The 24925-nt window shown below is 42.3% G+C and overlaps 1 protein-coding gene across 1 annotated transcript; it reads right to left on the minus strand.

Moving 5' to 3' along the window:
- Positions 1 to 1324: 1324 nt before the first annotated feature.
- Positions 1325 to 20566, minus strand: LOC117730263 (general transcription factor 3C polypeptide 1). The gene is made up of 40 exons (XM_034531819.1): positions 20079 to 20566; positions 19054 to 19260; positions 18724 to 18900; positions 18467 to 18610; positions 17833 to 17932; positions 17635 to 17758; positions 17182 to 17352; positions 16369 to 16484; positions 15719 to 15771; positions 15269 to 15621; positions 15102 to 15158; positions 14640 to 14776; positions 14410 to 14522; positions 13861 to 14014; positions 13230 to 13333; positions 12953 to 13077; positions 12043 to 12408; positions 11774 to 11904; positions 11507 to 11604; positions 11304 to 11400; positions 10568 to 10751; positions 10372 to 10468; positions 9532 to 9664; positions 9337 to 9424; positions 8859 to 8920; positions 8472 to 8580; positions 8223 to 8365; positions 7674 to 7816; positions 7491 to 7575; positions 7215 to 7330; positions 7070 to 7129; positions 6888 to 6981; positions 6183 to 6355; positions 4964 to 5587; positions 4463 to 4611; positions 4006 to 4110; positions 3636 to 3922; positions 2589 to 3133; positions 2288 to 2474; positions 1325 to 2148 (listed from the first exon to the last, which is right to left on the minus strand). Exons 1-40 carry the CDS (start codon positions 20297 to 20299, stop codon positions 1933 to 1935), a joined length of 6648 nt encoding a protein of 2215 aa, XP_034387710.1. The 5' UTR covers positions 20300 to 20566; the 3' UTR covers positions 1325 to 1932.
- Between the last annotated feature and the right edge of the window lie 4359 nt (positions 20567 to 24925).

The raw sequence follows: 24925 nt of genomic DNA on the forward strand, positions 1-24925 counted from the left end.
AGTATGTCCTGAAATGTAAAGGTGCTTCTGAGTAAAAGAACAACCAGTACAGCTTGTCATAGGAAATCATATATATATATATATATATATATATATATATATATATATATATACATACACACATATATATATATAAATATATTTAATAAATATAAATATATTATTATATTATATATACAGTATATATATATATATGTAATATTTAATAAATATATATAATAAATGTATTATTATATTATATATATAAATAAACAAAGGGAAAACAGATGGAAAACTCTTCACTTACCACAACAGGACACATGGAAGCTGCGCAGGAAACTCATCAAAGAAACAACCAAAAGAATGACACCCAAAAACATTATCCCAAGTTATTTTTATAATGTTTTTTGAGAAAAAAAAATAATAACCGTCCCAACATCCAAAAGGTGGCCAGAGAGTGAACGAGTTTAAATTATTTCTATCGCAGTGGAACAATGTTGCCAGCGCAGCCTGTTTTTTTCTTCATGAAAGTCTCCTGAAAGTGAAAGTGTGGCGTTGTACATGAACAGCTCTCCAGAGGCGGTCCAAAAAACATCCCTTTCTCCAGACAGCAGATTCCTTTCAAAGGGACGTTACATCATCCGAGTGCTACACCTCCATTATATTAACTCTACAGATTCTTCTTATTGAAACCCCCCCGCCCCAAAAAAAAAATATATAAGTAAAATTGTTGCTATTGTGTTCAATGTTTCTCCTCCATATTTATAATCTAAAAAAGAGCTCCGGACCACTGAACTAGTTACCACCAAGTTACACGACAGGACAGACACGCATGATCTCTGCAGGCCGGCACGTGGTCTACACACACACACACACACACACACACACACACACACAAACACTGAAGGTTCGGTACTTCAGGTGGACAATGCAGAGGCGGATCTGTGCTCATGAATTATGGGGAAACAGTTTTGGAGCGCGGAGCCGTAAGAAAAACATTCCTCAGCTTCCCGGCGATCTTTATCGCTCAGTTTCCTGAGAGCCCTCCCAAACCCTCCCTCCCCGCCCGCTGTACTGTACAAGTCTCTTATCAATAGTCTCCATCAGCGCAAAAAAAAAAGAAAAGAGTTTTAGTTTTGACATATTTGTCTCTGTCTTCAGCCCAAAGCCATTAAAACATTTTTCCCCACCATGGATCCATGTTTGCCATCTAGGAAAACAATTTAATATCTCTATTTATAGATATTAAATGAGATTTGTTTCTTTATTAAATCACACAATACAATAATAATAATAAGTGTACAGAAGTCCTTGTTATTGTAAATGTTATTATTTGTCTCTGATAAATATTAGTGCAGAGAACCTGTTTTAAATATTAACATGCGTTTGGGAAGAAGTACGTACACAGATGTAAATAAACATACAAGAGTTCATTGTTGGGTAAAGCTCTGACTAAGTGTGTTTTAAGGCTTCAAGGATACACACAATGTGTTTTGGTGAGGGGGGAAAAGTGATTGCAAATATAACTTTTGTTTGTTTTAAAGAAAACTCAAAATCTACCGATTTCCTCTCGGGGAGTACGAGCGTTGTCATGGCAACGCGTTAACAATGGAACCAACATGAACACTGATCTGCAAGACAAGTAGAAGTCGAGAATGCCATGCAATGTGCTTTTATTTAATAATGTAAACGTTATTTAGCATATAAAATAGGAACACAGACTTTTCTGCCTCGGAATTCACATTGTTTATTTTTTTAAAACGGCAACGAAAAAAAAATCTGAGAAGCAGAAATGTAAAAAAAAAAAAAGTAAAAAAAAAATCCTCGTTCTGTAGAACCAGAAGGGAATACCGTCAGAGAACCCGATGACGCAAAACATTATTTAGGCTTCCAACAACTTTTTACTCATCATCTACCGAACATCGTGACGCCAGATGAGGTCCGGGATGACCTTCACGGGATGCCGTAGTTCCAGTGGCGTTCGTTGGGCAACACCTGGCTGAGCAGCACGCAGCAGCTGATGGTGGGCTCGTAGAACACCTCGCTCAGCTCCTCAACCGGCACCTTTGTCTCCGCGCTCGCCTGGTGAACGGGAGGCCGGGCGAACAGCGAGCGCTTAGGAGCTTTAACCTGCGTCCTCTTCGTCAAACAGCCCATGTCCACGAGTGCCTGCGGGGGGGAAGAGACAATGAGGGGTAAAGCATCGGTCATTAAAAACAGCCTATTTCTATTAATCAATGCGTTTATTTCAAGGGTAAATCCGGATTATATAGCATCACTCAGCTGATGCGAGTCAGTGTCCGTTCACCTGCACCAGGTCGAGCAGCGCCATCGGCTGCAACACGTCTTTGTAATGCTCCACCAGTGTCTGCTGCGTGACTCCGGGCCGGTACATGACGTGGTACAGAATGGCCTCCAGCATGCCCTTGCACACCTGCCGGTTCAGATTGCCGTCCACCATGCGCCACGGCCGGCTGATGAAGCTCACGTTTTCCCTGTGTGGGTTAGAGGTGGAAGGGGATGACGCTCAAGTAAGTAAAAAAAAAAATAAAAAAAGGGACGGGCCTCGTTAACTGCGATGAGATGAATCGGTCGCGGTGTGCACTCACGCATTGGGATCGCCGGCTGGCGTCGGCGGACGAGAGCGCGCCCCTCCCTCTCCAGCGTCGTCTGTGCTCTTCCCTCGGACTCTCCCCTCAGTTTCCACCGTCGCTTGCTCTCCGACCTCTTCGGGCCGCGTCGGCTTTCCTCCCTCCTCGTCCGAGTTCAGCGATTTGTCTCCGCTTCCCCCATCGGCCCGCTCGCCCTGCTGCTGCTGCTCCTCCTCCTCCTCCTCCTCCTCGTTCGGTTCCCCTCTCGCTGCGTCGCTCGGCAAGCCCCCCGAGCCCCGTCCGTCCTCATCTCCTCGTTCGTCCAGGGCCATTGTTTTTGCGGGCGGTTCCTCGGCCCTCTGTCGGACGCCTGGCCTGGATCTCTTACGCATTAAGGGGATGTTGCGGTCCGTCTTCAAAAACGGGAGTCTTTCGGACGAGAAGCGCGATTGGGCCCACTGCTTGGAGTTTACAGTCAGCAGCCACGAATTGGCGTGCTGCGTGAGCACCCAACGGACGCCCAAACTCCCGACTTTTATCACCTGGCCTTCTTCCTGTAACTCCTGGAGCAAAAAGGGAAAAATACACATCAGAAAGAAACGTAGCGGAAGAAGAAACGGATTGGTCGCTACACCCCTCACCAAACTGCAGTTGTACGAGATTGACTCCAACTAGACTTCTAGGATTTCTCAACATGCAAAGGGAATATTTAAAGTTTAGAAGGCGGTGTCTTTTAAAAAAAAAATCCCTTCCAAAACCAAAAAGATTAACGTAGGAGTAAGCAGTGGATTAAACAGTGTGTTTATATGCTCTAATATAAGATGCAAATGTCCGGATAACTAGCCTAATTCCAAGAGTAATAAGCGAGTCCTATATCCAAAGCCAACTTTTTTGAGATTTTGGAGTGTTCTGTCCCTTTAAGTGCCGTAACCGCGATTTTTTTTTTTGCTTTATTTTGTTGTTAATGCCCACTTTATTCACCGAAATGATGCATCCCAATGGCATTATATTTCATATGGTAAAACAAAGATGTCATAAACATCAGGTAATCAGCAGCACGTGTACCTCCAAGTACTGCTGCAGGCTCCTGGTGCGTCCAGACTGCGGCTCCTTCAGGTGTGAGAGCGTCTCGTGGAGGTCACATATGGCCACGCCGTTCTCTCCAGCTGCATCCAAGCTCCTCCTGAGCTGAGCGCATGCTTCGACGTCCCGAGGAGTGTATCCTCTCTGCTGAATCAACCGCCCGTCGCACTCCTGCACACTGTTCGGAGAGGGCGAGGAGGGGATGAAGTAGGAGAGGCTGGAGGGCAGCAGGGGTCGGCCGCATTTAATCAAGTCCAGCAGGGCGGAGCCTAAAAGAAATGACAAGGAGAAAAAAATGTAAATAAATAATTATTTTCTGCAGGTGAAACGGTGTTTGTGCGTCGATACTTACTCTCCGTATTGAACAGGTGGTGAGCAGGTGTTTGGCGCAGCTGCAACCTTATAATACAGGACTCCACCACGATGCTGTCGTTGGGGTTGAGGTTACGTCTTTTGACTAGAAACCAAAGCAAAAACAACTAACTATTATTTTCTTTACCGACTTATATATTTCAATTTCTTTAAATAATCAATTGAAATCATATAAGCATATAAAACAGTCAAATTTAAAATGTATGGTATACAAAAAGAAGAGGAGAAACTGGCAATCTTCACATTTAAGGAACTAAAAAAATAATAATAATCAGCATGTGGACTTAAAGATGGCCGTACCCGATTAGCAACGGTCATTGTGAGAAAAATAAAACTAAACATTTGTACTTTTTCACAAGAGAGTAATGGCTTAATTCTTACTTTTATGACCTGCAGAAAAGAATTAAACTCAGAAAAGTGGACAATTCAAACTCCACCTATTCCAGGAGAGCAGAAGCCGCGCATCATCAGGTAGTTGGTGTGAGACGCTTGATGTGCCTTCACTTCTAATTTCTTCCTCCCCTCACACTCCTGCCCATCATCATCGTCATCGTCGTCCCCATCTTCTTCCAGAGCCGCCGTCATACTGAAAAAAAACCCAGAATGTTCACCTCGACATCATTATACCTGTAAGTAACAGTGTTAACAACTCGGACTTGAAAACTCGTAAAAATCAACCTCGCCGAACACTTCAGGACACATTTAATAAGCCTGCTGCAAATCAACGATAATAATACATTTTATTTAAAGAACACCTTTCATGGAACACTCCATCATATAGGAACAGTGATAAAACATCAATTAAAAATCAACAATTAAATATACAACAAACTGTTGAAACGTGTAAAATAAGTGCGCGGACTAGTTTAAAGAGAATAAAAGCAGTTTGGACTTCTGTAACACAATTCCATGCAGTGATGGCGGCCACACAGACTCACCTCTTGACGGCGTTGTTCTCCACCAGGTTGCTGTCCACCACCACCATCTGTTTCGGTATGGACATGGAGACATTCAGCAGCCCCAGCGTCATCAGGCTGAGAGACACCGCGCAGGCTCCGCCCGGAGAGTCCATGGAGAACCGCAGCATGTCCGACACATCCGGAGGCTCCGCTAAAACCTGAGGTGGCTCTTCTTTGGGCAGGGCGTCGTCCGTCCGCTCTGCGCCGGGTTGATCTTCACCGGAACCGGCTGTGAGGACGTCTCCTGGCTTTTTCTGTTCATCCGCATTGCTCGCCTCCCCGTCGTGCACCTCCGTCAACTTCTTCCCTCCTTCCTCGTCACGTTGGTCGTTCTGTCCATCCTTCGTGGCGTCGCCGTTCGCTGCATCTGGTTGCACCTCTGGCTCACCCGCTGCTCCTCCTCCAGCTTCCTTCCCCTGTCTTTTTTTCTTCTCCGAGCCCGCTCTTCTCTCCATCACCTCCTCGCCGTTCTCTGACCTTTTCTCGGTCTCGTGGTAGAACTCAAAAACGTGCGGCCCGTCTCTTATCCCGTTGTCGATTAGACTTCTCAAGAAGCGGAAGGCATCGGTGCACAGCAGGTTAGGAAAGCGCCACGAGAAACACCTGTCAGGAGGGAGAGGCGGGGTCAACGAGCTTCAATATTAAGACTTAAGATGGTCAGATGACCTTTTCCCCAAAGATTCACCAAAAAATAAACTCAGGAATGACATCTTAAGAACAGCAATACTAAATGATGATAAAATTAATGAATACAACATTAATAAATGGGTAGATTAATAGGAAAGTAGGGGGATTAATAAAAGAATAAAAAAAGCTAATTAAATCAGAAATATACATGTGTTGCATTTTAACAATCAAATAATAGCTACCTATATTTAAATTATTTTGGAACATTTCATTAAATATGTATTTGTTTATTTTGGCAGGTTCCATCCGCCATAGTTGGGTTTGTATTAACACCAACACTGAAATGTTGAGGAATAATTTTTTTTAAAAAGAAAAAAGTTTCCCGGGTTCCTGGAAGAGCTCGAGGACTTTTCTCAATCCCTTTAGTTACAAATATATAAAAAACATGTCAAATAAATAATGGTACAGCAGTCTTTTGCAAGCTACAATGCTACATTTTGGCCGGGTATGTTTTGTAGAAGAGATGATGTGTACGAGTATCCCCGGTAACCTTCCTCGGGTGTCTGTGTACCTGTAGTAGGACTGGGACAGCTGGTAGGACATGGGCAGGATGGGCAGCGCTCGGTTCTTCTTCGGCCCAAACGGCTGATTGATACGCCGGCGGCTGACGAGACCCTTCTTCCTGCAATGTATGAACTCTTGGCACAGCAGCTCCTGGTTATACCGACTGTACATGTGGAAGGTCTAAAATGGAGGACAGGTGGTTAATCAGAGGTGTGTGTGTGTGTGTGTGTGGTATCCAAGAGGGTCAATGTTAATGGATAACTCTAAAAAGCAGCTCAAGACCCACCTGTGTAGCTGTAGTGTAATTTCTTATTTATTTTTCTATTAATGTTGGTTTCACACTTCTTCAGTCTGTATTTCTATGTGAAGCACTTTGTAGTGCTGTGCTCATGAAATGTGCTCCAACGTTTATTTGTGTGCTAAATATTTAAAAAAATATAAAATTCCGAGCAGCAATCAACTATTTGCTCTTTTAAAAGATATAGTGGAGTAAAAATCCACCCGAGCAGAGAATCAAGTCGTCTCCCTCCGTGAGTGTTGTTACCAAAGCTAGTGCACGTGAGTCGTGCACGTGAGTCCCAGAATGTGTTCCTCACTGGGCAGCTAATCGCCACCGCTAATACGACGTTAGAGCCAATCACCGCACTGAAGTATAGTGTTGCTAACTGCACCTTTTAACGACCAAGAGGAAGTCAGTTAAAGACGGCCGTACCTGAAAGGACTTGGACGACTTCATCTGGCAGTTGGTCATGGCCAGAGTGCTCTGGATCAAGTTGTGCAACACTATGGCATGAATGTCATCTGAGCTGCGATGGACAGAGACAAAACAAATCAACTACAACCACAACTATTATTATTATTATTAAGTGGAAGAAAACCCAATAGAATCCTCACCAGTTGATAGTGTCTTTCAATGACACCCGCTTCCTGCTCTCTATTGCCGAAACCTTATACCTGTAACACAGAGATACAGTTTGACATTACATCCTGTTAAGAGTCCGCACATCAAACCTCTTCTTCCTCCTCTTCCTCGTCTTACCGTGAGAAGAGCTGGCGCTTTGTGTCAGGCATGACCACATCCCGAGTGCTCAGAAGATCAGCGCTGAACTTCTGTCTGAGCAGCTTGGCGTACTCGGAGAACGATTTACCGCAATCCTGAAACACAGGCGGAAATATTACATAAGAAACAGTAAGTTAACTTCTAGCTTTCAAAATAAATAATTTAAAAAAAAAAAAAAAATATATATATATATATATATATATATATATATATATATATATATATATATATATATCAACAGCAAAAACAACGCACATCTGGATTTTCTGGATTGGCAGGTTTCTTCGAATCCAACAGCTTCAGCAGAGGTTTGTCCTGGTACACCTCAGCCAGACAGATCCTGCAACACATGGCCGATGAATCGAACTGCAGCGTCGTGTTTAATAAGCACGTGTGTGTGTGTGTGTGTGTGTGTGTGTTTGCATCGTTAGTGCCGACCTGAAGTTCAGAAGCGTCTGAGGGTTTTTGAGGATGTATCGGGTGCGACGCCCGACGGCGAGGGAAGTTTTATCCATCGATATCAAAAACTCTGCTTGGAGCAGGTCCCTCACCACACAGTGAGGACTGTACGGCCTCTTTAACTGAAACACATTAACAACAGATCAGGACTTTGGTTAAATCAAAAAGTTCAAAATATCTATAAGGATTTATCTGTCAGAATTATGTATAATATATACATCACACACATACAGTACTTTAAACTTTTTTGGGGAAGCTGGCAAATTCAGTAATTCCCCGTGGGTTCATCACTGAGTGAGTCGTTTTGTGTCGTTTACATATTGTCATTTGATACATTGTTATTATGAAAATGTAGTTGATTTTTTGTTTACGTTTGAAGTTAAACAAAGCCGTAAAAAAACCTGGAAACTAGGCTTATAAAAACGTGATGTTTTGGACATAAATGTTTAAAAAAAAATGTAAATGGTGTGCAGCAAATTTCATTGAACACTACTTCCTGTGTGTGTGTGTGTGTGTGTGTGTGCGTACTTTGCCGTTGAGCAGGTGTGTGGCCACACTGCAGAGCATCATCATCGAGTCCTCCTGGACGGACCAGTAGACTCTCTGTCTGGTCATCATCTTTAAAGCTCGGTGGTCCGCCTCGTCGTGGTTAGGGGTGCGTTTCTTCGGCTCTTTAACAAACAAACAAAAACAAAAAAACACACACACACACAATCAGACAGGCACACAATCTGTAAGCTGTCCGTCTTCAGTCCATTTTTAATGCTCGTGTCGTACCTTTCTTCTTCTTGCGTGGGGCCTTGACAACCGCCTTTTTAGTCCTCTTCCTCTTCTGTTTCTTTCCTCCGACCACCTGCTGGTTTCTGGAAGCGGGCTCAATATCCAGCTGGTTAAAAAAAAAAAAACACACGAGGACAGTTTGTATTGTTTAAAAATTCATGTCAAACAAAGTCTTAACTAGATTTAGGAATCTGTATCTCTATTATTCCGTCCATCCGAGTCATACCAATGAGGTTTGCTCAACAAAAATGACATAGTTGAATCAACACCTCGAAAAAAAGGATCTTTTACACGACCGTTGTATTAGACTACATCGTTTTTAGATAGACCCTGGCAACTAGGTGCATGTAAAGATAATAATAAAATACAATCTTGAACTTATACCTCCACAATTTCTGTTATCAGAGGTCTCTTGGCGGTCACGTAGCGAGGTGCAGTCGATCCTCCTGTCACACACACACACACACACACACACAGACAAAAAGTTAAGTGTAGTGAAGTAGCAGTGTTTCATTGGGCATCGCGCTTGTGTTTGTGTATTTAAAAAAAACAATCTTGACACGACAACAAATGCATATAAATATTTAAAAAAAAAAAAAAATATATATATATATATATATATATATATATATATATATATATATAAAAAGTCGGTGCAGACACTCCGCATCGATTAAAAATGCACGAGACGTGCGAGTAGAAAAAAAACGCATCGACACGCTTGCGGTCTAAACGTGGGGCGAGAACCATAAATAATACTTTGCCCGTTATCGTTAACGCTGAATTAAAGCCAGACGTCAACCGACAGCCGAGTCATGAGTCAAAAGTTAAAGATATTTGTTTGGTTCAAGCTGCAACTCACCAGCTTTAAAAGCAATCCTGAGAGCATTTCTAGTCAACAGGCTCTTCAGTCGGAGTTTAGTCTCCTGCGCCCCCAAACCACTCGGGGCCTGAAATACATAAATAACAAATGATAAATGTGCACAATCACGAGGCCACGTTCATTATTCTGGAGACTCCGACTCTGCACTTCATGCACGTGCACACTGTTGCTTACCGATTTGACAGAGAGAAGGTGATTGGTCCACAGCCAGTTGCGTTTAAGGTGAGCGAAGAACTCAGAGTGTAGACCTCCGGCTCCTTTACCGTCTCCTGGTATCGACCCGTCTTCGGTCACTTCACGACCGCCTCTGTGTGTGTGTGTGTGTGTGTGTGTGTGTGTGTGTGTGAGTACAGACGCATGTACACATCAATGCTACACACTGGTGATGAACTGGAATTACACTTAGTTTACACTTTAAAAAAAAAGTTTAAATGTCAGCTTCTTTGAGGGGATCATCTAATAAAACTCGAGAAAGATTCAGTTAAATGCATTTGTGTTGTTTACAGACGATTGTATATCTCGCAGTGACTTTGTGACTCTTTTCATGAACAGCAACAACGTCGTCGAGACACAAACGTAGCATTAGAATAAGTTGGTGTGTTTGGCTAACGGCTAACAAAAAACCCACTACACACACAGCTAAGTGGACTGCTAGTGGCTAACGTGGCTACACAACCTGGTGACTCAGCAGTTATTATACACCGTTAATACAGCATCACACATCACTTAACTCCTCACATCACCTAATTCTTCACTTAAATACACTTTAAACTTACTTGCACTGTTTAAAGTACTATTACCTGCCTTGTCTGTGCACTTTATCTTATATTTATATTCTTGCACTGTGTTGATAATGTTATTGTTGCACCATCCGCGATGACAAATTCCTTGTATGTGAAAACATACTTAAAAAGGTTCTGATTCTGATAGATCTGGTGTATTTCTCACACACACACACACACACACACCTGTAAAACAAATAAAACTGCTTTGTTTTCCAGAGACTCCACTTACTTGAGCAGGTATGCCAATCCCACAAACACGTAGCGCTCATGCACAAAGGGAGGAGCCGTTCCTTCATCGGTGGCGTTCTTCTTACTGCGGATCACCCCTAAAACGATGCAACCAGAGAGTGAGAGGCGGGCACATCTTATAAAGTCAAAATTAGACTTTTCACACGGTTGCCAGTGCTGCGAGTGTGTGCATGTACCCAGTGCCGTATTGAGGCAGACACACATCAGATCAAACCAGTAGTTTTCCACATCTTCGGTGGTGTCGAAGGTGTACCGCCGCCTCTCAAACGGGTTGTCGGGCGACTCGGTGACCAGCCAGTAGTGAGGCTCGGCGCTGGTGGTGTCGACGATGGAGGCATTGCGCATCAGGTACACAAACACCTGGATTAGAGCAGATGTGGAGAATAAAATATGACGCATGAAAAAGAGAATTTACTTACAATGATGCTATTTATAAAACAGCAGATCAATCATGTGTTTAATGTTCACTCCGTCGCAAATTATTCGTTTCCATGGACAACGTAGCGATCAACTCCTTTTTGACAAAAAAGGCAAAATCCACCTCAAGTGAGCGTAAAAAAAATAAAAATGTTTTTTGTACAATTGAGAAAGATAAATAATAATAAAATTTGCCGTTCCCACTCAACTTTTCCAATGTAATACTTCAAAATGTGCATTACATTTGTGGATGGATTGCTATTGATTACTTAACGCTACTGTTAAATTACTTGAAAACGAAGAATAAAAGAAATAGTTGGATGAAATTAATCCCTCTTCATCAATTTTTTTATTCTTTGAAATTTTAGATAGATTACTTCTCTACTTTTATGTTAATATAGCTACTCTAAAAAAGGAATGGGGAAAAAAGCAAAGACCTAAACTCCTTTAAAAAAAAAAAAAAGTGAAATTGTGCATGTTTTGGTTTCTGGGTACCTGGTCTTTATCCTTGAACTTCTCCACAGGACCAAACTGCAGCAGACCCATGTAGGCCAACTTCTGCAGCTTCTCATGAAATGAGAAGATGTACTTCCTGACGGGGGAAAAAAACGACAAATTCTCCATTTAGAATGAACGCTTCATAGAGAAAAGGGAGAGAAAGAGGAGAGAGGGGGAAAAAAAGAGAGAAAGAAAGTCACCGTTTGAAAAGCAGCTGTCTTTTCATTCTGGCGGGCAGCTCTCTGATGAGATGGTGTTGCTTCACGGGGTCGTTCAGGTATTCCTCCAGTCCGTCCACCTGTGGTCACAAGTCAGAGGACGGGGATTTTAATTATTAGACACTTCTCTTCTTTCCAAAAAAATAAAATTGCTATCACTTGATTTTTTTTTGTTTGATTCCAGATTTATTTATTTTTTATTATTATCATTAGTATTATTATTAACAAAATAAAAAACTGATTTCTCACCTCATAATTGATCTGTATGACCTGGATGAAGATGGAGAGGGGAAGGCAGAGGAGCACGTCGCCGACCATCGCCCAGCCGCTGCCGAAGTCCTTGTGTACTCGGAGAGGAGGAATGAATTTCTTCCAGGACTCTTCATCGGAATACACGGTCAGAAAATATTAAATACGAAAATCAAGGTGGTTAGATGAAGAAAAAGAAGAAAAGAAAAAAAACAGTCCTACGGTGAAAGCACACCTTTCACCGTAGGACACCTTTCACCAGCTTTCACCTTTCAAGTCACACCGAAAGAGTGGAGGCGCCGCTTTATCCTTCACCCCCTCCTCCTCGTCATCGCCTGATGACGACAACGACGACAATACATCCGACCGAGTCAAAGACGACTCTGCCGCTTGTTGGTCGGACGAGCCGGAGGCGGCTTTTTCGGACACTTGTCCGTCTTCGTTCGCGGACTCTTTCGGGAGTTTGGCTTCGGGGTCGGAGCACTTTGCGCCCGCCGCCGTTTGAGTGCTGGGCTGGAGGCCGGTGGACTGGTGTCGGCCCGGGTGCCCGTAAATCAGGTACCAGAGGAAGTTATGGACGAGACGCAGACGATGCATCTTGGGCTGGAAGCCTAATGACTTCCCCAACCCCCGAACTAGAAAAGCAGAGGACGAGAGAAGATAAAATATAATTAATAGTAATTAAGATTTAGAGGCAAACTGAAATCTGATCCAGAGTATATCATTTCAGTGCATGTACAGGGCAGGAATGTATCTTCCTCTGTAGTCTTAAATAATCATTAGGATGAATGTATTTATTAAAATATATTGGCGATTTGTAAATAACAATTAAATATTTTGTGAAATAAACAGATTTATTTATTTATCAAACAGATGTTTTAAATCGTGTCATCCTTAACCCTCAACTTAAATTAAATATTTCCGAAGGCTTAAAAACATTGTGTTATGCCCTCAAAGGATTGCCCCTAAAATTATGAAATTCCAAGCCTTAAATACATACAAACTAAAAGACACTCAAGTAGAGCAGCTAAAAGGTGAATGTAAAATAAAAAGTGATCTTTTTAACTGGCCCCTGAAACTGTATTTTCCTGACCCAGAAGAGCAGACCTCCAGACCCCATTCCGACCAAAATAACCTCCTCCCATGTCGCCTCTTTTCTAATATGCCGTGAAACAGAACCTGGCGTGGGCTTGAACTCTTCCACCTCTATCTTCTTATTCTTCTTTTGGTCCTTAGACGTGCTGCCGCTCCCACCCTCGGCCCCTTTGGCTTGTTCTCTGGCTTTCTCTTCGGCGTGCTGCAGCCTGAGGGACGAAGCGACAAGACCAATGTGACCAAAAGCTCCATCGTGAAAACAGGGGTAACAAGACGAGTGAGGAGTCACACAGCGGGAGGGGGCAGCGGCCATCAGACATCCCTCCCTCACGTACTGGAGGGCATTTTGCTTTGAGCTCACCGCACGGCCGAGTAAGAGCTGGAGATCTTGAAGCGGGCCTGTTCTATAACTTGGCTCACGATGTTATCGTTGGGCTGAACGGACGGATGAACGACCATCTCAATCTGCAAGAGGAAGAAGCACATCCGGCAGAGAGAGGAGGTTTTATATTTAGTACCATTTGGGATGATTGTGCATTTTTGATGATTTGTTGTCTTAGTAAATGAGTGAGTGGAGGTTGTTCCATCACTGTATCGTGCACCGATTAAAGAGTTGCTTTTTAAAATACATTTAATTATGCATAACTAAACAACTCCCTATAACAGTTTATGGGGATTTATTGCTTTTATACCATGCATCACTTTTGTACTCAACAGTGATATTAAAGTGGAAAAATAAACTTCACAAAGTTGACCTTGATTCTTTTGATAAACTTTTTCATTTACAGTGCGGTAACATTTCTTAACCTTATCACCAGCTAGATGAAGCCAGAGTATAGTCCTTTATCATTCTATTAAAGACTTATTTATTAATACCTTTAACATATATTTCATATTTCTCAATTAAATCCCTCAAAAAAGACCGGTTTGAAACATAGTTTTTCTATATAATCACAAACCAAGTTTTATTAGCCATCAAGGTGTGCTTTCACCTTCTTGCTGATCCCGTCCTGGATGATGGTGGTCTTGTACACCTTCAGTAAGCCTTCTCTCGACAGATTGTCTACAAGACGGAAAATAGTCTTCCGACAACACTTTGTGTTGATTCCATCGTTCTTCTCTTCCTCATTGATTATCTTCTGGAGCCTGGAGAAAAGACAGCATTTCTTACTGTGCTTTGAAATTAATAATCAAGAGATACTTCAAAATGTATTGGGAGTGGGGTTGTATGAGGTAACCATCCATAGTCACTAGGTGGCGATCAGCACGGAAGAGCTTTGTGACTTTGAAGAAAGCACAAAGAACAGCTTCACTTACCCACTTAAAGTCAAGATAAACATACTGTGAGAGTAGCTTATACCTAAACTGATATAGATTTCTTTAATTTTTTTTATGTGGTTGAATTACATGTTTTTCTAGTACTTCCGTCTGTTTCTCCAAACTGTAAATCTACTGGAGATAATACACCGACTACGGATAAGAGCCTCACGCAATCCAAACTCTGGGTTTAAATGATAGCGTTTAAAAAAAACCCAACTGACTGGTAGAGACCCTCGATGATTCTGAAGGTTTGGACCGACTCGATGATCAGGTTCCTCCTCCTCAACAGGCGGTACGTCTCATGAGACCTCACCGACGAACGTTTTCTACGACCCTGAAAGGAAGAGGAGCGAACGGATGACTACGGAAACGCTCGTCTACGGATCTCAAACCGAGATGGTGAGAGAAAGGAAAATTAAAAAAAACGCTGAAAGAAATCCACGACACTGACCTGCTGCTTGCAAACATCGTTAACGACCTCGATGTCGTTTTCCGTTGGGTTGTCGGCTGCATTCAACTCCTCCCTCTCAGGTGAGGGGGGAGTGGCAGGACTCGAGTTGGATTCTCCTTCCTCAGCTGCAGCTTGTTCTGATAGAAGAGATCGTTTGAATTTAATATGATCGATCGGCAATTTTGGAGAAAATGTTATCCAATAGAGAATGTTTTATTATGATTACACTATTGTGAAAAGGTCAAAAAAAAGAGAAGAAAAATACCATAATCTGCTTAAAAAAAAAAAATGCTATAATGCATCTCTAGTCGTTACGGATTCTTTCCGTTTCAAACAAAAATTGTTACTGCAAGTTTAGGATTTGTTTCTTACCTTGTGACAGCGAGGCAGAAAACAAAATGAAAACATAATTTTCCCTTCAAAAGTTTGACCGTCGCTGGAGTGCATTTCTGCGTCTCTTACCCGCTCCGGGACTGGACGCCGAGTCGGGTCTCGTGATGGTCGCGCAGTCGCTGCTGGCTGGAGTTTCACCCGAGTGATGAAGTGGGATGAAGAGAAACAAGGACGTTTATTTCAGCTTCCTTTCATTTGGCCGTTTATCTGCTTTGAAAGGTTTAGTGAGTACTCACATTCAGCTGGTGTCGTTTGTGCGACGGGGATCTCAGGTTGTGTCGGATTAGCATCGTTTTTCCCTTCCGCCGTCTTTCTTCCTGCTTCCCCTCCCTCTCCATCCAAGCCTTCACCTGCTACACCCACTTCTCTGTCGCCAGACGTCTGCCCGGCTTCCTCCGCGTCCTCCTTTCCTCCTCCGGCCGCTTTCGGAATCTTCTTTGCCGCTTTGGCGGTCGACTTGGAGGCGGACGACGTTTTAGGGGCCGGCGGTTCGGCATCCGATACCTTAGTCGGCGCCGCAGAGTAAAGAAGGATCTTCCGTTCCTGCTCCTTCGCAACCATTTGGAGTTGATCGCTCACACCGACACACCTGTCCGGAGAAGTGAGCGGAAACAACAGCATTTGACACGATGCGGTGTTGAATGTTACAATTTAGAAAAGCTACACTTGTTTATGGATATACACACTTGTGGCTGATGAATCTCGTAGTCCTCTGACGACCGACATCTACCATGAATCCCTGCGGGGTGAAAGACATTGCGTACATTAAAATGAGGGACCCGAAAAATTAAAAACACCTTCACAATGCAACATATGGAATGATATTGGGCTATACAAAATAAACTGAATTGAAAATACAATCCAGTGTGGCTAAAATTACAGCCTCATGCTGATTTGCTGACGCTGTATAAAGAAGATTAATTGTCTACATCTAGCCGCCGCGTGAGGCGCCGCAACGCTGACAGAAAGCTTTAGAAGACGTCCAGAAGCACGGTGAGCCTCAAACTTTGTGGCGGTTGACCTCTGGTGGAGGTCACATGGGCGGGAGGCCCAAACACAATCGACAATGGAGAGTCCGCTGCCAACATTATGCATTCACGTGTTTCCAATATCTTACAGATTTAGTTTGAACTTCACTGGATTTTGAAGCAGTTTTTGAAAGGAATAAGTACTACCTACAAATTATTATTATTATATAAAATATATTATATTAATATACAAATATTATTATAATGAATAATTAATTGTAATATTATTAAACTATTTTTGATTGGCACCAATTTATTTTAAAAATGTGTCCATATGTGAAACAATGTGTTAACAGCGTAGGCCTTACCTTAACCACCCCCTCCCTCTCCAGCCTTCGGCAGATCATACGAGATTCCAGCTTACCGATACGCATTATTACCTCGACATCACGCCGCGTGATTCCCTTTGTGCCACGGGATAACACTGCATTGCAACAAAAATGACAAGTACGTTACTTCTAGGGAATCACAGCGCAATAAATAATATCTCGGACAATGGCATGTCTTTAGTGCGTTATCTCCGTCCTCTTAGCCATCGGATCTAAATAGAAACAATAGATTTGAGGGTAAGGTGCTGGGGAGAACAGAAGCCTTATCATTGTCCCACTGTGGTGTGTATCGCCATATTCAGGCTTCATCTCCTAAAAGTTGTTGTTTTTCAGCCGTTCACACACAGATTTCTGTTACAGCTCAGACACGACATTTATAGAAAGATATATAAATGTTTTGACATCTGGTTCAAAGAGTGAGCTGAATCAGTGCTAAAGAAATGATGTCAAGAAAGAACAATGTGTCCCTCCATCACTGATGGACCACAAATAAATCACCATTGTCGCTTCTCACCAGTGAATAAAGAAAAATAGTGCATGGAATTGAATTTAAGTAGTTAAATTCGCTCACATGTGGCGTGGAAAGCATTTTGCTTGAAAAAGTCCCACGATACCGAAAGTCCTGTGTCCTGTGTGTGTGTGTGTGTGTGTATTTAACCTCCTGCAGCCTGAATGTGAAGTATTCGGTTAATTCAGACTGTAAAGTAAGTGCCGTCATGATTTAAAAGCGATTTGAGAGTTCAGACATGCGACCGCCACGTACAACTGAATCAAACCAGGAATCAAACTTACCAAGTTGATAGGCCTGTGACAGGGTGTCGGTCTCCATGATGCGCCCCTCTGAAGGGAGAGCTCTGTGGTCGTAATCTTCGTCCTCGTCGTCATCGTCGTCGTCGTCCTCGGTGACACCCTTCTTTGTGTATGGCTTTAACAGTTTCAAACAGCGCACAAGCACTTTATCCCCTGGAGAACAAAAAGTGAAAGGATGCAGTGCATTGGTTTGGCATGTGGGGGGGGGCGGGGGGATGCTGCGTATTATCACCATGAAATCATTTTAATGGAAACAATGTACTGTAGATTTAAAATTCTCAGTCATGAACTTCATTAAGCATTTTTGAAGCTACATCAAAGTATTTAAGGCAATGAACAACTTTATTTCTGACATTGTGATGACATACTGTATGTTTGACGTGCGCAATGAACACGTACATTGTCATGTATGATAATGCACCGGTGACACGTTACCTTTTTTGTTGATGCAGGGCCCGGCGGTGGGATCCAAGTCCTCCAGAGGGCACTGGCAGAGCTCAACGAACTTAGCAGATCGCATGTATTGAGTCAAACGCTTAAAGGTTTGGTCATTCACGCTCTGCAAGAAAATACACAGTTATTACCGCAAACAGAGACACACACACACACACACACACACACAGATATACTCACAGAAAGTTGTTCTTTGAGAGTCATTAAAGTGGAAAGTTGATCAGGTGACTGCATCAGAAGGTTGGACATGTGCTCCATCAGTATGTCGTACTTCGTCCTCCTGAAAGAGCAGACGGGTTAAGGGGAGCCTCTCCAAGAGAAACCAACACAGGGGGTGGCAGAGGCTACAGAATAAAAAGGTGCTCCTTAATCTTAATACCACTTATGTAATCGCACAAACATCGACTGTGTTCCCTCTCAATATTTTCAGTATTGTAAAGACTTGCGTAACGTGTCTATGGCGGAGGAAAGATGCATTCGACTGAGGACAAGCCGAGAGAACTCATATGAGAAGGAAACCTGATCTTATGATTTCTATTTCATCGCCTTTTACAGGGTTTTTTTGTGGGGGAAAAAGCAAAATAAATCTAATTAGAGACTAGTAGTTAATCACTTTATCCCATATGCAACATAGCGCTAAGCCTCTAGCGTAGTTACAAAGTATTGAAGTTAGATACCCAGCCTGAGACTTCACTTAAAACATATTAGAGAGGTTACAAGACACGGACAGCAGGCTCCTCCCCCAATCACTTTCCTATTGGTGCACATCAGCAGAACAGTGTTGAGTGTGTTGAGACACAGACCATAAACAGACCTGTTTACATGGAAACGTTTGAGCAGCAGAAGAATGGAGTTTTGCTTTTGACCCGTATTCACTCGTGTGACGTGAGGCTGCATGGTGACGAGTCCGTGTTTGACGAGAGACTTCCGCAAGTAGTGCAACTTCCGGGCATCGACCCTGTAGAAAACACAACACCGGCTGTCACACCGCGAACGCCCAGAGCCCCCAGCTTGTGACACCGAGTGAACGGCGAGCAGCCGCGACGCCGTGCCAAGTGAGTGAGCTCCTACTTGAAAGTGCCTCCGTGCAGATCCTTCTGGAGCTCTCCTTGCCACCGAGCCCGGCCCACTCGCTCCAGCAAACAGAAAGAGTCGTCGTTGAGTTTCAAATCAGGGTCGCTGCCGATGCCAATGAGGGTTCTGAATCGCAGCAACTGAGACGCCACGACAACAAGCTTTCGGCCATATCTGTAGAGGGAGGGGTTAGAAAGAAAAAAGGGGGAAATGAGAAAAATGTACAGTTACAATGAAATGCAATTTACTGAATAATCTTTTGTGTTCCAAGCTCAATTGTGTGTGGTGTTGAACAGGTTTGTATACCACCAAGAAAACTCTACGAACTTTTCCAAAGCCTCCTTCAAGTTGAGTAACGGGGCGAGGGACTCGGAGCGGAGGTGCTGAGTGACATCTGTCCTCTCTTGGAGTGCACACGAGCCCTGTAGCCCGTCCTTGTCTTCTAGGGTGATGATGATCGGGTAGATGTCTTTCCGCGTATCAGAAAACCTCTGCGTGATGTCGATGTCCGTTTCTGAGTCTATGTTCTTAAACCTGAAGAAACGCACACAGAATGGAAACACAAAATCGGCATCAGGGCATTAAAACTCTTAAACAAAGAGGCACGTGGAACGTGTATATCCTACAAAGTACTTAATGTCTTTTTTAAACTGGAATTGGAACTCTCGAATGAAGGAAAGTACTATCAAACACTTTTTACGAACCATAATGTTCACGGTTCAAACACTTCAAGCGTACAAACTCAAATCTACTAAATCGACTAAAAACGCTGCTTTTGCGAGATAAAGCTTTTACTTAATTTCTCTTAATCTGTTTCTCAAACTAAGTCCCAAACTTAAATAGAAGTAGAATACTAAACAAGATGTTTATCTACATTGGGAACACAAACCATGAACAAAAGCCCGGGACAATAAGTCAACATACGTGTTTTGCCAAATAGTGTTGCTTTCTAATAGTGTTGCTTTTCAGGAACTAGTAAACGTTTTTGGATCAGTTCAACTATAATTTCAAGTACAGTCTACACTCACTCACATGAGGGTGGACCAAAATAATAGAAACACCTCCAAGTACAATTGTACAAAAGTACAAAACTGCAGTCTACAAAATGACCTACAAATTACAACAACATATTCATGTAACAGAAGTAATAATAAGCAAACACTATCACCTGTATTGAGGTCTGACTTATCGCAGGGCTGTTGTATTAGGGTCCATTTATTTTTTAGCTGAATGGATCTCAAACTGGCAACTGGCTAAGTGAGGTAAATATATTGTAAAGTATAATTATTTTATTTGAAAAAAACAAAACAGCGTTTGAGCCTCTCGTGGTCGAAGCAGAACGATAAACTCACCTGTCAAACAGCACCACGTCGTCTCTCTCCTTCCGCAGTTGGTAGAACCTCAGCTCGGTGTTGCTGATGAGTGACTTCCAGATGAAGTCCTTGGAGGGGTCGTCGAGCTTGAGGGGGAAAGCAGGCTTTCTATCTTCTAGTCGGATCCACAGAGAGGGAAAAGTTATTCCGTCCAGTCCCTCCAAGACCACTTCATCCTCAACCATGCTTAACGGATCCATAGTATTTAAGCTAACCTGCTAGCTAAAGATAATAGCTAGCTAGCGGCTTGTGTGCTAGGCTTAGTTTCGGGTTCATATATTAATTTGTTGTTAATAAACAAAAATAAGAAAAAATATTCTTCGCGTGCCGTAGTTATTTCTGGTCAAACGGCTGCGCTGCTTTTATTTTTTTTAAATATTAAAACAAACTTGTTTACAAAAAACGCCTCCTCCAATGCCTCCTTCGTCTAGTGCGTCACCGCGTACGCGTTGGCGTCATGTTTGAACTTTGAACTCACGTTGGAGTTACGTTTTTACGGTGGAGGGGAGGGGGGGGGGGGAGAGAATAGAGGCCGCAAGGTGGAGGCGAAGTACAGCTTTCTGAATTGTCTACCACGGACGGATTATTTTATGGTTTCGAACAGGCAGGGAAGATTAATATGGTCACACACACACACACACACACACACACACACACACACACACACACACACACACTTTTTATTTAAAAAATACTTATTTCCCTGTACGATTACAGCTGAAAGTGTATATTAAAGTAACTACTTTAACTTGGTTAACTTCTCCAGTGCCCACTTGAAATTCTGAGCACAGTGGAAGACAATTTTACATAAATATTATACGATTAAACAATCCAACAGTATATGAAATAGTTACAATAAGATCAAACATTAAAGTTGCTTTAATAATTTAAGTACATGTTAGTTGTTATGTTGAATGCATGGGGCCCTTGTAATGGAGTATTTATATGTCTGCTCCGTGTCATTTGAATACGTGTACTGCCAGTACACAATAAGAGTACTCTTTTAACCATGTAGCCCATATAATTGTTACAATTATTATCATATTATCTTATTTTGTAATTGCGGTACAATGTCCTATGGCATCAATGTTAGTTGGTTAATATGTATATTAATATGTATTGTAAATTGTATAAAAAGGTTAAATTTTTTCTTAAAACTACACCGTCAGGGAATAAAGTCAAACCTGCGGGTTTATTGAAAAAATAAAATATTTTTAATTAGATAAAATCCCAACTCAAGAGCCACTTACTTGCTTTTTCCAAAGATTTCAATAATGTTAGATTACATTAAAAGTCCAGCCTTCAAATTCTTAGTTGTAAAGAACTGCAATGTTAACCGCACAATATATTGAAATTATCAAAAGTAAAATAACTGTAATTTGTCAATTTAAAGCCAATTTAAAGTACTTTATATATGTTGTGCTTAAATACAATTTATAAAATTGTATAAACTGATCATGTTGGTTCTATTTATCTGCAGTCAAATGAATGAAGTAATAAATAAAATCAACATGCATCTGTGTTGTAGTGAAGTAGAATGTAGACAACTTCTGTACAAGGACCTCAAAACTACTTCACAGTTAGAGTATTTATAGATTGGTTGAAAATACACAACAACACAGTAAATAAATGTTCTCTCTCTCTCAATTGAAGACATTTTTGATGTCACAGGAAAGGCACTGACGTCCATTTAGCTGCTTCCTGTTTCAGGGTCCTGGTGTTGTGCACGTTGGCTCAGTAACAATCGTTAATGTCAATAGTAACACCTGCGCTTCTCCGACAATAAAAACTAGTCGAAAAATAAGAGTGTTTAAAATGCCACCGTCTTAATTTAGGCATATCTTATACTTCTTAAGTAAAATATGCGAACGAGGGAAATTAAGAAAAGAAAAGGAGATGAATGATTTATTTAACATCTTTATTATGAAGTACCTTTTTTTTTAAAAGAAATGTACAAGTGGAACCAGCACAGTGACATCTTGGCGTTTACCTTCCAAAAACAGAAACACCATGGACATGTGGTGCGGGTCTGAAGACATATATGAAATGATAATGTACATATTTACAGCAGAGGATCTATCAGAACAAAGAAGTGGGCAAAGCATGACCGACCGCGGCTAATAATACAAACGGGACCGACTGGAAATAAAAACTTTTAACAATAAAAAGCGTGGATTGGTTCAATAAAGATATTTTTTCCGAAAGTTAACATGATAAAAGGCACTGTGTTTCACACAAACGGACAAACGCGGTTGTTCCGTCTTTTGTCCATCGAATCATAAATCACAAGAAACAACTCTTTAACAAATGTCGTCATTCAACCGTCCCCGGGCGTTCCAACACAACGGATAAAATATAGCAGAGGGGCCGTAGCAGTTCGCCCATAAACAATAAAACAAAAAAAATAGATAATTCAACTCATCAGGAAAAACATTCCTTATAAAGAACATGCTTGGTGATTATTAAAATTACACTTTTTTTTTTTTTTTTTTTTAATAAACAAATACATATCTAAATTTTAAATTTCATATTGAAGGCATAATGGGTTTGAAGTGAGGACAGATATGTTTTTTTTTTCCCGATCCTATGTTTCCCTTACCGGGCCGAAAACCCGGGACAAATTGTATTTGACTTTCCTGCAGGACTAGAGTAGGACCTCTTTGTCTGACGAACACATTCAATGAACTACCAGCATCGATGACACAACACACGTCAGAGATCAATACTGAGGACTGGACATGATTACAGGACCAAAGAAGGGGGGGAGGGAGGGGTTCCTTTGAGGAGATAGCGGGTAAAAGTTTTTTTAAAAAAAGTCAAATTACATTCAGCTTACATAGCTGGTGTGTGATAAGTGCACTCTCTGCGCGGTGCTTTGAGACGTTCTCGACTGCAGTTCGGTGCTGACGCGAGAGGTTTGAAGGAATAGTTTGACATTCGGGGGGGGGGGGGGGGGGGGGGGAATACGCTCATCTCTCTTCTTTATTTCTTGCCGAGCGTCAAGGCGGATACCGTTCTCATGTCTGTGTTTTCAATGTGAGCCGGCTAGAGTTAGCTTAGCATAAAGACCCGCCTACGAGCATCTTTATGGCATGTTCAGTTTGATTTACAGATGAGAATTGATAAAGAAATTGGCAGAACAAGGTTCTGTATTGTGCAGATTTGCTCTTTTATTTCATCCTGTGATAGTAAACCGCTTACATTTTTGTTTTTAACTGTTAGTGGGACCAACAAAAACTAGCCATTTGCCCTTTAACCCCGCCCCCCAGCCCCGGCCTTTATGCTAAGCTAAGCTAACCAACTGCAGCCCATCGCTCTAAATTTGCCAAAGTGACATGAAAGCGGTGATTCATTTTCACACATAACTCTCGGGCAAGAAAAAGAACAAATAATTCCTCAACTGTCAAACTGTTTTGAGATGAGCCGCAGATGTTGAACTCGGCGTTGACCGACAATGTCTGACATTCAGGAAATCTGCGAGAAGGAGGAGGGAGGGAGGGAGGGAGAGATTCCCTGTCTGCTCGTGATTAAAAAAAAAAAAAGAAACACATTTGATGCTCGTGGACTTGGGACTGCACAGACAGAAACACGCATGAAGGCATAACGGGACGCACGGTACGCTCTTTGGCTGACGCGCTCCAGAATAAGCATTCTAGATCATAACGGCACTGGCCGGGCGGGCAGGCACCTCGACTGAGTACGGAGTTACATACACAGTGTGGCAGGGAAAAAAACACGACGAAGATGAGGCGACAGTGTGACCGGTTAAAAAAAAAATACAAAAATAAAACACACAACAGATACTGTGGTCGAAGGTGGCACACGCTAAGTGTGCGCTGCTCTTTTTCATGAGAATTTGTGTGGGTGAAAAAGAAGAAAAAAAAGAAGCCTAGAATAAAAAATAAAAAAAAGCAAAGAAAATGCATCGCGCAGGAAAACCGAACTACACACTCGCAGGTTAACAGTACAGAAAGTGGAGGTGCAGGGATGTATTATAGAGATGGAAAAAAAAAAAGGCTGCCCTGAAATCACTAATGAACTAGCTTCAAAACATACACAATAATACAACATTAAAGTTGAGATATAACGAAATACGGCTGCATTAATAAGTAATAGTACCTGCCTTGTACATACACAATTCAAATAAAATGAAACAAGTAGCTAGGATACTTGTCTTATCAAAAATATGTAGCTTTGGTAAACAAGTTATGTAGAGAACTGTTGTCTGAACATGTGGATGTGAGAGATCACGACGTGACGTCTAGGAATCAAGGGGCGAGAACGTTTCCGTCTTTTGAGGCTACGAAGTCAACACGAGAGGAGAGGCAGGCTAAAAGTTCCACTCCCCGAAAATCCTCCGTCCCCTCTCCCCTTGTCACCAGCTGATGAGGAACAGAGACGGCGAAAAAGGCAGCGAGGCTCCCGAATGGAACCGCGGCTGCTTCTCTTGAACTGTCCCCGAGCACCGATTGAATAGTTTCCGTGGTAATGTAGCAGCATCGTAATGGTCTGCGGAGGACAGACTCCTCCGGAGCGGAAGACTACTTTATCCTCTCCTTCCAGCAGTCCCCTCTCCCCTCTTTTTCCACCCATCGCAGTGGAAGCGGAAGACTGGTCAGACATCAGATTTTTTTTATTTATTTATATATCAGCGTTCCTCGATTATCCCCAGTGGAGACAAGACAGGTGAAATAATTTATGCTCCTTTCCTTATTTCCTTTTCCATATTCCTCATGGCCGAGCTTCTACGCTTCACGTGGGCTTTCGATCCCGGCATGACGCCGACGTCCAGATAGTCCATAGAAATAACCACCTCCTTTATACTG

The sequence above is a fragment of the Cyclopterus lumpus genome, chromosome 1 (assembly GCF_009769545.1).
Source record: "Cyclopterus lumpus isolate fCycLum1 chromosome 1, fCycLum1.pri, whole genome shotgun sequence".
Taxonomy (NCBI): domain Eukaryota; kingdom Metazoa; phylum Chordata; class Actinopteri; order Perciformes; family Cyclopteridae; genus Cyclopterus; species Cyclopterus lumpus.